Below are 17,137 nucleotides of genomic sequence, written 5' to 3' on the forward strand. Positions count from 1 at the left end.
ACACTACTAAGTAAGGTTCTCCCCACCCCAACAGCCACAAGCACAACATACACACACACACCAGCATCAAAACAGACAACAAAAACAAAATCCAAATAATAGAAAACAATTTATAGTTGATATTCCATTTAGTCTCAAGGTAGTATTTTCTAAAGAACATTCTCAATTAAGAAACCCTCAGTACCAGATTTGTTTTAAAGGAAGAAAAGTATGGGCATAACTGTGTCCTCAGAAGTGTCCCCACCTGACAGACATCAGAACGGATGCCAGTTTTCCAGAATCCTTGGCTACTTAGCTCCACTGTTACTTCTCGTCTCATTGTATTCTTCTGCCGTATTTTTTGGAGGGCTTCCTAGAAAAGAATTCATTATGATGAGTAACACAACTGCTACAAAGCAATAGTAAGCCAAACATGAAGCATTAGAAAGTAAGTTGGATTCATTTACTATCACCCTTACATTCAGATACTCAAATCCCTTCATACAAAATTATAATATTTTCTTTAAAATGGAGGCTGGAATGCTCAAAGCTTGGGGTATAACACAGCCCAGCCTTTCTTGGCAACTAGATAAGAAAAAATCTAAACTAAATCTACCATTCTGGTATTTTTGAACAAAATACGCCCTTTCATTGATAAAGGAAGCAAAATGTGGTTTGGGATTTGAAATGAGCATGTAAAATTTTTATCAAGCCTCATGTTAAGTATTTACATCTAAGAAACAAAGTAAATTAAACTGCAACCCACATAATTCTAACAGTTGCCTTCTAACTTGCAAACCCTTATAAAAACTCTTGCTGCAAGGGCATATTTTATAATAAAAAAAGACTATGATCCAAAATGTCACCTGTGAGACATGATTAGGAACTAACTCTTCCCTTTCACGGCCCTTCGAATAATTGTAAAAATAGTTGTATATTTGTATGCATGCAATTGAATCAAAATCTCATAGGAATTCATAATAACAGGAACCACCCCCACCCCCACTATTGATTAAATTCTTTTTACAGGCCAAATACCACAAGAGGCCCGTTAAATGGCATATTTCGAAAGTTCATGGAACTACCTTTTTCCCTGAGTGCACCAACGGAGGAACATTTCAGTCAGCCTCTCAACCTTAGTTCCCTCCTTTATAAACAGGCTGATTGGCCTAAATCACAGTAAGTGACAAAGCCAGAATTCACTTTTTCCAGCTTCAAAGCCTTGCCCTTACACAACCCCAGCAGAATAAAACCTCTCTGAGACAATAATCTATGTTGATACTGAAATCGTTTATTCTTATAATTAAAACTAAAACATAAGTTATCTTGCATTACAGGGATAGTACTACCCATTAGTAAGGAAATATGGAATTTGGGATATGAAATCTTACAAAATAAGTTTACCATACTAAACTGGCAGACCAATGGAAGACAATCTTTTCCAACTTTAAGACCAAGAAATCTGAGTAAGGCCCAATGTTGTATAATGTGCAACCAAATTAAAGATAAAAGGCTGATTCAACAAATTTAAGCTTTAATATCTATAAAAGATATGTTTGATTCCCAGTGGTAATAATCCATTAAGAAACTGGCATTTTAGGGATTGATATAGTTAGGATGTTTTGGCCCCTCCAAATTTCACATTGAAATATGATACCCAATGTGAGAGATGGGGCCTGGTGGGAGGTTTTTGGGTCATGGGTGGATCCCTCAAGAATAGCTTGGTACCTTCCCCACGGTAATGAGTTCATGTGAGATCTGCTTGTTAAAGAGAGTCTGGGACCTCCCTCCTCCCTCTCTTCCTCCCTCTTCTGTCATATGATGTGCCTGCTCCCCATCCACCTTCTACCATGACTAAAAGCATCCTGAGGCCTCCCCAGAAGCCAAGCAGATGCTGGTGCCATGCTTCTTGTACAGCCTGCAGAAACGTGCACCAAATAAACCTCTTTTCTTTATAAATTACCCAGTCTCAGGTACTCCTTTAGAGGAATGCAAAACAGACTAATACAGGGATAAAAAGGCTCCCTTAAAAACTAAAAGATTTTTTAAAATCAATTCGTATAATAATGTGGGGAGGAGGGTAAAGTATGATTTTTTTTTTTTTAAATATTTTTCCATCTTGTACCAGAAGTATAGTGTGATAGAACAATCGCGAAATAAACCTGAAGCACATCATCGTTAATCACCAAGGAATGGAGTCTGATACAGACCTCCCTCTGTGCCAGCTTCTGTTTGTCAGTTTGTTTGACTTTGGGACTATTTGCTAGGAGGTGGCGAAGTTTCACATAACTCTTCCACAGTTTTTGGTACCTAAGGAAAAGGACAGGCAAACATCTCAGGTAAAGAGAAGGTAAACCTAAAGTGCAACAAAATCAATTATTTTAAGAGCCCTCTTCAAATCATACATTACATTCTTTTGATTATTCTTAATGGCAGAAAGCCATCATTCTAAGGAAGGCTAAGACTTTGAGGTTGACAGTCAGGATGGATAAGAGTCAACTGGAATCTGGTGATTAAGTTGATTATTGCTTATTTCGGTTGGAAATGAGGTGTGACTATATGAATGAATCTCTGGAAAGAATTCCAAAGACACAAAAACACCTCAACCAATGGAATCATCCTGTTTCTTACTGTTACCTCTTGAAAATAACAGATTTTATTTAAATACACACTTTCTGATATTTTTTGAAAGAAAGACCCCTTCCTTAATAGGGATACTGTCAGTTGCTGAACTACTTATACCAAATATAAGAGTTGAAGAGTATTAGAATGAGAACTCCATTTGTGCCAAAACCCAAGCTACATAGCTGTATCCATTTGTCCACTGGAGAGGGTAAAAGACTAATGGTGTATACCAATTTTTATTTACCATGACAATATAAGCATATTTGTTGCAGTCAAATAAGTTATAACCTAGACCAATCTAAAGGATACTGTCAAAGCGTCCTGGAAATGAAGCGAATATGCAGTCCTTTATCAATTCACAGTCCTGCCATCTGAGTCCACGAGAGCCTCATCACATTCTACTAACATTTTTCTGACAAGAAGGGATTTTCCAAAGATTTTCTGTCATATTAAAACTGCTCCTTTCTTGGCCTTAGCTGGGCCTCTGCTTTTTTGAAAACTTTTTTTTTTTTTTTTTTTTAAGAGAATGGAGGAAAGAAAGAAGTACTTACACAGTGCCTGGTTCACTGCTTCATACTTTTATCCAAAGGGGGAAAAAAAAGAACAAAACCCTTTAGCCTCTTCTAATATATGTCAGCCAGAACTCTATTTATGAACTGAAAATCTCCCATGCCCTTTTCTCCCACTATGAATCCTTTTAAAAAAAAAAAAAAAAATTAAATCAGGAAGCTGTTTGTGTGTTTAGCAAGGTAGGAAATCCAAACAGTCCCAAAGAATCTAATGGTACTATCTCCATTCCCACACATCCTAAATCTTCTCCCAGAAAGCACTAACATGCCAGTTGGAAAAATCAAAATGTAGAAAGTTACATCAATCCTAAGAGTCAGAAGTCACGGCTCCTACTTCCAACACAACCTTGACTTTGCATGTGATCTTGAACTCTTAAGATGCCCCCAAAAAGAGAACTCTGCATAAATTCGGCAGTGCTAGGAACCAATATGTGCTACTTTCCTCTAGAGGGCACTGAAAAAATAAAAAATAATTATTATTATTATTATAAGGATGAATAAAGAAAAAGTTCCTTAAAGTTTAAAAACATGCAAGGACTTATGATGACCAAGTTTGCCAAAAATTTTCTATTGAATAATAGTTTCTTGCACTCAAATATGTAGAGAAAATAACTCTTCAGGAGCTACCAAAATTGTTTCATTTGGGTAATCTAAACTGGAAGCATGGCTCATTTCAGGTCTTAATTTTTAAAAAGGAAACATCCACTAAAGGGTATTTCTCTGCTAATTCGGCTGTTAGTAGAAGGTGAAATTGGCTAAGACAAACACTGAGAAATATCTTACTGTGGGTCTCCTGCATAACTCAACTGTGCAGGGCGTATCCCAAAGTGGACGATAATCGGAAAAGTAATCACATCGGGGTTGAACTGTTCACGATCCAGTTGATCGATACGGACAGAGCTTGGTTTCTAGAGAGAAAAATCAAAGCCATTTATTCCCATAAGAAGTCTTTACGTATTGACTTTAACCTAAGTAGGGAAGGAATAAATCGGACTTTTTTCCAGGAAAGCCTTGTCCCCAAAGGGAAAAGGTCATTTAAAACCCTTTAATTACAGCAGCTATACTATCTAAAAACTGTAATGTCATCCTTGTAAATGAGCCTATGCCATTTGGCATAATGAACAATGATTTTGTCCTTTTTTGCAGTCCACACAGAAACCTTTAAAAATTAAACTTTTAAAAGGACACCTAGTCAGATATAACTTTTCCTTAACCTCTCCGAAGGCACAGGGGAAGGATTCCACATCACAGGCAGAGCCTGTTCTGCTTTAATTTCACATTTCAGGATGCACAGGCAGATGCCTCTATTTAAGTTTTTTCCCTCACTTGTTCTCAGTGGATCTTATGTATTCCTTTAATTCTACATCTTTAAGTTAGAAAGTATAGTGGTGGAAAGGCCAAATAGTTAAGCTTCTCTTATTATGTCCATGTAGGACATTTGTGTATTTTAACAGAGAGCCTCATATTTTTTTCTCTGTGTCTAATAAAGGAAGAAGTGAATGGCTCATTCCTTCTGGATCATTTGTGAAATGGCTTTCATCTTGAAAGCTTAAATTTATGAAAAGATGGTAAAATCACAGAGAATAGGTTTCAGCAACCGCCTTCCTTATAATCACCTCTCAGGACAGTCTCAATTAGAGATTCAGTTTTTACTAGCACACTGTAGAGTCTGCGGCTCAGCTGCTTTGGAGGCTAAGGCTGTAAAACTGATTCATACAGAGGCCAATAATCTTCATTCTGTCCCACAACAATGCCCAACAATTAGAGTCTGGTTGGCTGCCTGGTTTCTCTGGGACAGAGGAATTTCAATGCTAAAACCACGAAATCTCTCAGCAACTGGGACAAACTGGTCCCTCTACCTACAACTGTGATACCAGCCAGCCATCTGACAAATATTCAATGAGGTGACAAAGGGTGAATTCATCCATGTTAATTAAAACACTCAAACCTTTGGAAGGCCAAGGTGGGTGGATCACAGGGTCAGGAGTTCGAGACCAGCCTGGCCAACATAGTGAAACCCCATCTCTACTAAAAATACAAAAATTAGCCGGGTGTGGTGGCACACACATGTAGTCCCAGCTACTCAGGGGGCTGAGACAGGAGAATCACTTGAACCTGGGAGGCGGAGGTTGTGGTGAGCTGAGATCGCACCACTGTGCTCCAGCCTGGGCAACAGAGTGAGACTCTGTCTCAAAAAACAAAGCCAAACAAAAAAAGAAAACCCTCAAATTTTTTAAGTGTCATTTAACAAACAAAATTTCATTAGCTTCTTGAAAAGTTGGTCTCTGCTCTCAAAATTTGAAAATGGAAAATATTTTTTTCACTTGTAATCTAATATAAAATTATTTAAATGCCCATCAACAGTAGCAACGTGCTATTTAAGGTCAAATAATTACTTTCATTATTTTGTACAACAAAACAGCAGGATACATTTTTAGAATGGGAACTGTGGAATAGAATGCTATTGAATTATTCATGTTTCTGTGACTCTAAACACCATGCCATGGTACCAACAGAGGAAACAGTGATTTAAAATATCTATAGTATCTCTAAATTTATGGCAGGGGTTGAGGGAGCAGGAAATGAAATATATTCTAGACTTTGGCCACACCCTATAACATTTATTATACCGTCTTTGTGTAAGAATAAAAAATGACAAAAGTCACTAATGACAAAAGTATTCCTTGGAAGATTAATTCTTTTAAGTTCTGCAGCAATGAAGTATTTAATGTGACCATAATGGCTTGAAAAATTTAATAAATTTCCCAATATTCTTGCCATTTTGCAATCTTTCGAAGCAAGTCCTACAGAGGATGAAATGTAGTGTGGTGTCTACCTTGTCATATGAGTAACTTGCACACTTCTCAGTAGGATGTTTTCATAATACTGAGTTCTCAGATTTTTTTTCCTCCTTTAAGCATATCTTTAGATAAATAGTATAAAAGAATTAACTTCAACACATTCTTAAGCCTGACACCGAAACTTCCAATATAAATCTTTCATACTGACTAGGTCTGACTTCATGTTGTTAATACTGGCTTTACAACATCTCAAGGATGCACAGTTAATCATGCCAATAATTTCTACAATTTCTCAATTCCTCAGAGATCTTACTGTTTAGGAAGCACCCCTGTCAAGCCTATCCCAGTGATCTCTCCTAAAATGAGAGGCTTTCCTGATGGGCCCATTGGCTCAACCATTCATCAAAGACTCCTTTCATATGTTAGTGGTCTTTGGGTTATCACCTGGGCAAGCATCATACATTAGTTTGGTGCAAAAGTAGTTGCGGTATGGCAGAACCCGCAACTACTTTAGCACCAACCTAACATATAACTTCACTAGCACCTGGCTCATATAATAGTCCCTCAACAAATCAGCTGAATGATGATCACGGTGATCATAAACTTCACCTATGCCACTGGCTCAAAAACAAGCAATGAGAAAATCAAACTGTTAGAGGATTTTTTTTTTTTTAACTACAGCAAACTGGGCCTCACTGCCTGGAGCATATAAGGTAGGTATATCCTTAAGCCAGGGTATCCTTAAGTTTTTTTTTTTTTTTTTTTTTTTAACTCTCCAGCTGATTCTAGATTTCAGGAAAACATAACTATACCATGGAAGGAAGCCCAGGGTGAACGTGCTCCCCCCATGTCTACCACAGAACATGGAACTCTCCAAGTGGAACCACCCAGCTGAAACTGGACATCGCCCACCACACCCCATCCTCTGACTCAGCATGAAAAGTGACAAAGGGAATATCAATATATGCAACTGTTTTAAGAATAAAAATAGAATTCACAGTCTTACCCTGAGAGTGTTATTACTTACATATTTCTTTTAAAGTCACTTCAATAATTATGTGGCTTAACAGTAAAAATTATACGATTTTCTGGTTTTAAACAAGTTTTATGTTTAAACATATTTTTATTAAACAATTTTACTTTCTGGATTTGTTTAAAAGAATCCATACTAGCCAGAATGTTTTATTTGCAAATAGCAACATTTTGTTTGTGCAGATGTTACTGTCATGCTACAAAAAGTTGATCCAGAGTTTTTAGTTTATGAATCAAAGCTATTAACCAATTGGCAGCTTTTTAGAAAACAACAGCTTTGTGAAGTAGATTATTCCATTTATTTTCATGGAAATATTTTAATTCTTCATTTCTATAAAATTTTATCCTTGTAAGATGCCAATATGTAACTATTTTATGAAACAGTAACACTAATTTAGAAGAAAAAAATTGATATAAAGAAAATGTTATGTCTTTATATAAGAACTAGTTTTCTTTTAATTATCTCCTTTTAATGTTTGCATTTTTTAATTCTAAAATTGAACATCAAAAGCTAATTTTAAAACAAAAAACTTAAGTAGCACCCAAAGAAATGGAAAATATTTATAATAATTATGGTGGAGGATCAATAAAAAAGAATACTACAAAAAAGATCAAAGGATATTAATAGGCAATTATCAAAAGAAAACATGAATGGATAATAAACATTTGGAAATCAAAATAAACACAAAACTGAACTAAGTCATTTCCCGCCCCCCAACTCTCATCCAATTCCCTTAGTATAACCAGCATGAAGATATGGTTGCTCTCATATGCTCCCAGAGTACAAATTTTACAGCCCTTCTGGAAAGAAATCTGCAACATGCATCAAAAGCCTTAAAAATGTACCTATCTTCAGGTAGAATAAATTTACTAAATTAGGTGAATTTACTACCAAATATGCCTAAATTGTAATATTTTCTTATTTACTAAATATTTAAAGGAAAAATTATCCAAGGACAAGAGCAGTGAGTACCTAAAACTTTTAAAATGTGCTGTTACTGTTTTCTTGAATCATTCAGATCTGGAAAAGAAGGTCCTCCAGCCTCTGAATATACAGACACCAGAACATACCGTCCCAGGGTTGGTAACAATCATGCCTTTGCATTCTTCTGCATATTTCTGCCACTCCAGCTCCTCCCACTGAAGCATATTGGCAATCTCCTCCTCGGGCACCAGGGCTTTGCTGCACCTTAACAAGTACAGGAGAATCTGGTGCATGGACAGCACTTCCTTTCCTCCATCTTGGGTGGGAGTGGGAGTGGAGAGAAGAGGAAAAATAAGGCTACTTAACTTACAGCAAATCAACAACTGAATAAGGAAAAACCAAGACAATGGAGGAAAAAGAGCACGTACAAAAAGGTAACGTAAAATTTACACTGTTTAACCAGGTGCCAAATAATATGAAAGCCATTTGTTTCATTGATGAACAGTGCTCATAAACCATCTCATTTACTAAATTGGCAACAACAACATTATAAATGATAAAAGGCTCCATTCGTGAGGTATGAATATAAAAAAGGTGCCTATCTAAATAAATTTAAAGCCACCTAGCATAAAGAACCATAGTTTATAATATACAGAACCATGTTAGGTCTTAAATATTTTATCATTCTTTCTGAGGTAACAGATGAAAGCTCTTTAGAAGTGATGTTACTGTCTTAAGGAAATTCTAAGCTTTTGTGAGATATTTATGGATGTCTTCAATACGCTGTTCTTGCATTATGGTCTAATTTTTTTGGTGCTAATGTGCTGCACCTGCCATGATGAACAGAGCTAAAGAGCCTGTGCTAATATCATGGAAGATCATTATGGAGTTAGTACATGGAAAAAACACCGAGTGTTCTGAGGCCTACAGAAGCATATAGCACCAAGTACAGGGGATAAAAATAACAAAGGGCATCATTCAAGTACCCTGGAAAAAGCCAATTAATCTAGTACTTGATGAACTAAAGACATCCACTTCATTTGAGCATTAATGTGGGGTCTACAGGCTTCTGCCTTCTCTTTGGACTTAACTTCTGGACCAACATGGGCAACCATTTTATACCTCTTTTCTTTGCCTACTCCCAACCAAACAAAGGACAAGAGCCCTGAAGAGGACAATCATTACCCTCTCCCAGGTCATGAGATAGGCTATGAACAGTAGTACAGGACCAAACACTTCAGGGAGAAAGAAAGGGACCAAGAGCACAAGATGGCAGCAATGGGATGGCACAAAAGAGAGTGTCCTCCCTGGTCAGAGGAATTAGTGGCACCCAGTCTGAGTCTGGGGCACTAAACAATTTTAATGTGAATTGCTGTGGGCTAAGAACTTAAACAAGACTGCATGTCTGAGAGAAAAGAGAGACAATATCAACATTTCTGTGTGAGCTGTGTTCCTCCATCTGAGATGTTATTCTGGAACTAGACCACATTGCTGTTCTACAGCCACTATATATGCAGGCATGCATTCACTCATTCATCCAAATATTCATTTATTCAACAAATATTTATTGAGTGCCTTTTATGTAACAGCCACTGTTCTAGGCCCTAAGAACACAGCAATGATGGAAACAGCCAAAGCCTTGCCTTCCTGAAGCTTCTACTGCAGTAGAGACAATATAAAAGAGCTACATAAAAGATCAGGTTGAGATGAGTGCTACAAAGAAGAATCAAACAGGACAAGGAACTAGAGTTGTATCTAAAAGGATGGATAGGAATGGAATCTTCTAAGAGGTTTTACATAGGCAAAACTTGAAAGGAGCAAGGGAGGCTACCATGCAGCAGTCTGGAAGAGGAGAAGAAAGAGCAAATGCCCTAAGGTGGAGTGGAACTGTTGTGCCCAGGAACTGGAAAGAGGCCACTGTGGATGGTGTGAAGTGAGAAGAATGTGAGAGAGGCAGCAGGGAAGTCAGATCTTACAAAGCTTTACAGCTCATTAAGAGCTCTGGAGTTGACTCTGAGACGGGAGCATGTTTTTCACCATACGTGCCATGCACTGTGATTGGTCCCATGTCAGTATCACCAGGGAAAAAAATGCCACAAGCTCTAGGCGCTCAAGAAGCACATAGGCTAATAATGATTGATCACAATGGTTCCTAAATGAATCTTTGTAGATAACACTCAGAAAATAAAGTTCTTTTAATCAAAGTTCTAAAGACACTGTGCTTCTAAAAAATAATAATAATTGTCCAAGAAGTGACAAAGTCACAAAATACATCAACCCACATTAAGATATGTTCTATCTACTAATTCATAGCAGTAACTTTCTTTATGCCTCATTACAAAGCAACTGCCTTAAACGCAAAAGTCATCATTAATAAGCTAACTTCCATAGTGTTATGGACTCAATGTTTGTGTTCCCCCAAATTTCATATATTAAAATCCTTTTTTTTTTCATTTTTCTTTTTGATTCAGGGTCTCTGTCACCCAGGCTGGAGTGCAGTGATGCCATCACGGCTCATCGCAGCCTCAACCTCCTGGGCTCAGGCAATCCTCCCATCTCAGCATCCCAAGTAGCTGGGACTACAGGCTTGTGCCACCACGCCTGGCTACTTTTTAAATTTTTTTGTAGAGACAGGGTCTAATTATGTTGCCTAGGCTGTTCTCCAATTCCTGGCATCAAATGACCCTCCCACCTTAGCCTCCCAAAGTGCTGGGATTACGGTGTGAGCCACAGCACTCAGACATATATTAAAATCTTAACCCCCAGTATGATGATATTAGGAGGTGGGGCCTTCAGAGGTAATAAGGTCATGAAGGTAGAGCCCTCATAAATGGGATTAGTGCCCTTATAAGAAACACAAAAGAGCTTGCTTCCTCTCTCTTTTATCCACCAGGTGAGGATATAAGAAGATGGCTGGCTGTGAAACAGTAAGAGGACCTTCATCAACAACCCAACCACGATGACGCCCTGATCTCAGACTACCAGCCTCCAGGACTGTGAGAAATAAGTGTTTGTTGTCTAAGCCACCAATCTATGTTTTTGTTAGTACAGTTCAAACGAAGACACGTGGCTAGGGGCATATTTCTCCAAGTCAGTCTCAAAACACTTTTCCACCTGGGCATGGTGGCTCATGCCTGTAATCCCAGCACTTTGAGGGGCCAAGGTGAGCAGATTGCTTGAGCTCAGGAGTTCAAGGCTAGCCTGGGCAATATGGCAAAACCCCTCTCTACAAAAAATACAAAAATTAGCCAGGCATGGTGGTACACGCTGGTGGTCCCAGCTGCTCAGGAGGCTGAGGTGGGAGGATCACCTGAGCCCTGAAGGTTGAGGCTGCAGTGAGCCGTGACTGTGCCACTTCACTCCAACCTGGAGAACAAAGTAAGACTCAGTCTCAAAAAATAAAATAAAATAATAAAAACATATTCCAATCCACCTGCTTGTAACGTGTGTTCCTCCATCAGTAATGTTCCTCTCTTTGCTAAGGAGCCCAGCAAACCCACAATACCTGTCTCTCAGTCTGAGTCCATGAGAATCACTAATCTTCTAAGGGGACTGAGGTGAACAGGTGGATGAGAAAATTCTAATGCCAGAATACGTTGCCTATACACTTCATGTGCATACACACAGAACAGCAGGAATAAAGGAAACCTAGCGAACCTTGGGAAGAACTGCCACACTAACTAGGTTCACTAGGAACTAAGGAAAGAAGAAAATAATTTTTGGCTTATAATGCCTATACTTGGTGAGATTACTTAAGAGTACCAGGGACTTTAAGGACACAATAGGGGTGTAAAATACTGTTAAGAAGGAGCAGAATGTTGCTTTGTGTAAGAATTAGAAAAAAGATTCATATTTTCATGGGGGGAGAGGAAGATGACGGAGGGAGTAAATATACACAGGTCCAGATATATTAAACAGCACTAGAATCTCCACACATACATTTACAGCTGCCTGACTCCATGGCACTTCAGATAAAAGGGAAATGGACTGGGGACAGCGAATTTAATGTGAAAAGACTTTTAAAAGAGCTAGTGGGAGAGAGGAACACTTAAGACTACAAACCAAGACTCCCTTAAAGGCTTCATTTCTGTAGAAAATGATTAGTATAGATACTGTCCAATTTAGGAAAGGCATAACTAGATTAAGAAATAAGGCCACTGGCCGGGTGGGGTAGCTCACGCCTGTAATCCCAGCACTTTGGGAGGCCAAGGTGGGTGGATCACCTGAGGTCAGGAGTTCGAGACCAGCCTGGCCAACATGGCAAAACCCTGTCTCTACTAAAAATAAAAAATCAGCCAGTCGTGGTGGCAGACTCCTGTAATCCCAGCTACTCAGGAGGCTGAGGCAGGAGAATCGCTTGAACCTGGGAGGCAGGGGTTGCTATAAGCCGAGACTGTGCCACTGCCCTCCAGCCTGGGTGATGGGGTGAGACTCTATATCAAAAAAAGAAAGAAAGAAAGAAAGAAGATCACAAGGTGCTTATAAGAATGCCAGTTATCCACCTTCTTATTTAGGTACAATGCTAATGATGAGGCAGAAACAAGTCACATAGCAGCACAGAAACTAGACATAATTAAAAATATACATATACACACATCAGGTGCAAAGTTAACAACACTGAAGGAGAAACCACAAATCCATGTTGAAATCTGCTAAATATTTTAAATGGCAACTAAACCTTAATAAGATTTTATTTACCACTGTAAAAAAGTAGAAACTCAGGGCAGATAACCTGAGGTGAAAGGTATCTCAAGGAAGGGGGATTGAGACTCTGCTCCCTGTCTGGTTTTGGGGTTCAATTTCCATGGAAAGGTAAGAGGAGATCCATAAATTAGAGACTCCTGCCAGAACCACAGGGCATGGGCTATATCTCTCACACCCAGCCTGGCAAAAAGACACTCCATAAACATTTGTGGAATGACTTTCTAAAGCAGACTAATAACTTGGCCACTTGCACTCAGGCTGCCATGAATTCACTAATGTTAATGAATTGGCTCTTTTGGTTTGTCTGCCTTGCCACTTGTTTATGTTGGGGATTTATGGAGCCATGTCACTGAGGGCTAGGAAGTAATTTTTATCTTGTTGGCTGAAATAAATAGGACATGATATAAATGAGAAATGAGAGCGGGTAAGCTAAGGTTAGCAGGAATTCCGCCAACTCTGGGACTGGAACCGTGACAACAGCTCATTATTCGGGAAGAACTGGAGTTTGTGTTTCAGGGAATGAATCTGGACAGTCATTAATGAACTGATAGACTTTATAAACTGTTTCTCAGAGACCCAATTCTCTCAGTTTATATTGCTTGATTATTTATATGGTTATTTGGGGTGGGGGGTAATTTGTTAGGGAATCTGTATTAAGAATATGGCTGCTTATAAGAGTATTTCTCAACTGTTAGTACTCAACTTTAAGAAATACAAAAATATTATCCCCTTTCTCTACACTGACAGTAACTGTATGACCGCGTTTCTGTGTCTTCTGGATATTCCTGCTGAGACATCCTAATAATCTTATTTTCTAAAATATGTATTAACAAGTCTTTTCTAAATTTTCCAAATGTATGTTAAGTTGTGGTACTAATAGATGGTTTGCAAAAATAGATGTGGTACTAATAGATGGTTTTACACTTGCCTCCTGGAAATTTTGCAATACTCTCCCACCTCCTGGCCCCCTGCCAGCCACACCTGAGAACTACTGCTCCAGATGGGGCAATTTCAAAGCATCAATTTTCTAGACAGTCAATTTGCAAAACTGATTCAGGATTTGCAATGCTTTACTAGGGTGGTAATATAAGCAATGAGTAGGCTTTCCCCTAAGTGTGATCTCACTATCTTGAATTACGACCTACCTTTCCACCAGTTACACTCAGAATAAAACCTTATACTCAGTCTAGTTCATATCAACTATTTTGCGACCAAAGGTAGAGAGTGGGATAGGAAAGAAACAAAAATTTGAGAAAAAATTTTAAATCTCAATAAACTGATTGCTCTATGATTTGGTTTCTGGTAAACTGGTCAGCATTGAATAATCCTTGGTTTAAACTATCAAGCTTACTTTTGGGTAAAGTTGTATAAAGCAACTGGGACAGCTATCTTCAAAAGGGATAAACTGAAGAATTAGAGAAATATGATGATGACTTATAAAACTTGAATTTTCAGTTAGATATTATAATAAACTGACATAAATAAAAAGCAAGTAAGAATGAGAAGACCATAAAATACCTGAAAAATATGGAAAGCTACTCATTCTCAAAGAAGTTCAAGAAACATGCAAATAGTAACATCAGACTTTTTGCTTATCAGATGGACTAAACCAGGAATGTCCAATCTTTCAGCTTCCCTGGGCCACAGTGGAAGAACTGTCTTGGGCCACATATAAAATACACTAACACTAACGACAGCTGATGAGATTAAAAAGAAAAATCCAAAAAAACTCAAAATGTTTTAAGAAAGTTTACGAATTTGTGATGGGTCACATTCAAAGCCGTCCTGGGCCGTATGTGGCCCATGGGCTGCGGGTTGGATAAGCTTGGACTAAACTGTAAAAGACTAGTAACATCCTGGCCAGGTGTGATGGCTCACGCCGTTAATCCCAGCACTTTGGGAGGCTGAGGTGGGTGGATCACCTGAGGTCAGGAGTTCGAGACCAGCCTGACTAACATGGCAAAACCCTGTCTCTACTAAAAATACAAAAATTAGCCAGGCATAGTGGCAGGTCCCTGTAATCTCAGCAACTTGGGAGGCTGAGGCAAGAGAATCGCTTGAACCTGGGAGGCAGAGGTTGCAGTGAGCTGAGATGGCACCACTGCACTCCACCCTGGGTGAGAAGAGTCAGACTCTGTCTCAAAAAAAAGGCTAGTAACATCCAGTATTGGCAGGTGTATAGAAAAAGAGTACTTTCTGTTGGTCATAAAGAGTACTGTTGGTCAGAACTACAAATTGGTATGTCCTTTCTAGAGAAAACTTGGCCAACATCATTCTGAATTTAAAATGTGCATACTACCTTAACACATAATTTCATTACTAGAACTCTACCTTACAGAAACAAACAAATGCAACAGGATAGACATAGACTATTTCTGAAGCATTTACATAAAATGGAGAAAAAATGGAGAACTCCAAAATATTTGTCACCATAAGAATTATAAACAAATTAATGTCCATCCATACTATAAAATGCTAAGTATGCATCAAAGAATGAAGCAAAGCATTTACAGTACAGAGAATGCCTGAAGTATCTGAGTTAAAAAAAAAAAAGGAAGTTGTGTAACATATTTAGTGTTATTCCACTTGAAGAAAAAAAGCATAATTCTCCTTACAGCGGTTAAAGCAATATAAATCAAGCCATTTACAGCATTTACCCATTTTCACATGTTCAGAAGGAAGTGCTCACTGTTTTTACTTTACATACTTTTGTATTGTTTGTATACACACACATACACACATACACACAGAGTCAACTCAATCAAAAGCAAAAGCAACACTTCAATTTTCTAAAGAAAGAAATTGTTCTTTTCAATAAATGGTGCTGGGTCAATTGGATACCCACATTGAAAATACTGAGTTTTGACCCATATCTCATACCAATTGTGAAAACAAATTCAAGACTAATTACAGCTCTAAAAGTGAAGAAAATATAAGTGAGTATCTTGACTTTAGGGTAGGCGAAAATTTTATAAATATGATACAAAAAGCTCTAATCATAAAGGAATATATATCTATAAATTGGACTACATAAAAATTAAGAATTTCTATTCAACAAAAATCATCAAGAAGATCAAAAAGCAATCTACAGAGAAGGCATTGGCTATATATATATATATATTTATATATATATATATATATATCTGTCAAAGAACTCATATACAGTATATATTTCTAAAAACCTAAAAAAAAAAATCAATGAGAAAAAGGCTGACATTGCCCAATAGAAAAACGGGCAAAAGACTTGAATGAGCACTTAAAAAAAACCACTATCTAGGTACCTAATAAATATATGAAATGGTGCTCCGTTTTATTAGTCATTAGGAGAATGCAAATTAAAATCACAATGTGATACTTCTGAACACACATCAGAACGGCTAAACTGACAAAGAAAAAATAAATGCCAAGTGGTGAGAATGTGAAATGACTTGAATTTTCATACACTGTTAATGAGAAGGTAAAACAGTACAGTCACTTTGGAGAACTGAAAGTGTCTACAAAGCTTAATATACACACACCCAGAATTCCACTTGGTGTGGTATATATGTAACAGAAATACATATATATATGCTCACTAAATGACATGTACAGGTCTTTGGTGAACGTACATATGCTATTCAAATATACAGATACAGATATATAGTGAATATATGTATATATATATAGCGAATATAAAACATGAATATAAATGTCGTGTATATATATATATATATATATATATATACTGAAAATACTCAAATGTCCATTAATCATAGATAGGTTTATTTTAATTTAGTCATCCCATATACTATATAGTAGTGAGAATGAGCCAACTACAGTTAAGTGCAACAGGATATGATTCTGAAATACATTAAACAAAAGACAGAAGCAAAAAAGAATATACAATTCTAGTTTTTATAGTTCAAAAACAGGTAAAACTAATACATGGTGTTTCAAGTCAGAATAGCGGTTACCCTTGAGGGTCTCGGCAGCGACTGGAAAGGGGTCTGAAGGGGGTTCTTGGAAGCTACTAATCTTGATCTGGATGCTGGGTGGATGGTCATATTCACTTTGTAAAAACTCACTAAGGTCCTATATTCATGATCCATGCACTTTTCAGTATTTATGTTATAGTTCAATCAAAAGCTTACTTTATAAAAATGAGAGATGATACCAAAGATTATTTGAAAAGAACACTCACTAGTAACCAAAAACATGAATATTTAGATAAGGCATTATTATGACCAATTAAATAAAATCAGTAAACAAGTATTTACTGAGTCCCTGCTAGGTGCCATGAAGTATGTTAGCACTAGTGATACAACAAGACAGACAAATGTTTACTCTTCAGCCTCATAGAACTCACCACTGAAATTTTTTAAAAGGAAGAAAGAAAGGTGAGAAGGAAGATGGGAAAGCCATCTTCTGCTAAAAATGAATAATAATGCGTTTTTCACGGCAGCACAAACTGATGTTATTCTTTTGACAAGAAATTTGGCACTATATATCACGATCTTTAAAAA

General features: G+C 37.5%; 1 protein-coding gene across 8 annotated transcripts in view; it reads right to left on the minus strand.

Moving 5' to 3' along the window:
• Positions 1 to 17,137, minus strand: part of DROSHA (drosha ribonuclease III) — a 131,220-nt gene that overhangs the window by 62,105 nt on the left and 51,978 nt on the right. For 7 of the 8 annotated variants that reach the window (XM_058430120.1, XM_058430116.1, XM_058430117.1 and 4 more), the window contains 4 exons: positions 8,078 to 8,247; positions 3,957 to 4,081; positions 2,190 to 2,289; positions 245 to 352 (listed from right to left, as the gene is read on the minus strand). In XM_058430120.1, coding sequence (XP_058286103.1) covers positions 245 to 352; positions 2,190 to 2,289; positions 3,957 to 4,081; positions 8,078 to 8,247 — 503 coding nt within the window. The remainder of the gene's footprint in view (positions 1 to 244; positions 353 to 2,189; positions 2,290 to 3,956; positions 4,082 to 8,077; positions 8,248 to 17,137) is intronic. The other variant, XM_058430118.1, reaches the window with a different exon arrangement.

The sequence above is a fragment of the Hylobates moloch genome, unplaced genomic scaffold, assembly GCF_009828535.3.
Source record: "Hylobates moloch isolate HMO894 unplaced genomic scaffold, HMol_V3 SCAFFOLD_17, whole genome shotgun sequence".
NCBI lineage: Eukaryota > Metazoa > Chordata > Mammalia > Primates > Hylobatidae > Hylobates > Hylobates moloch.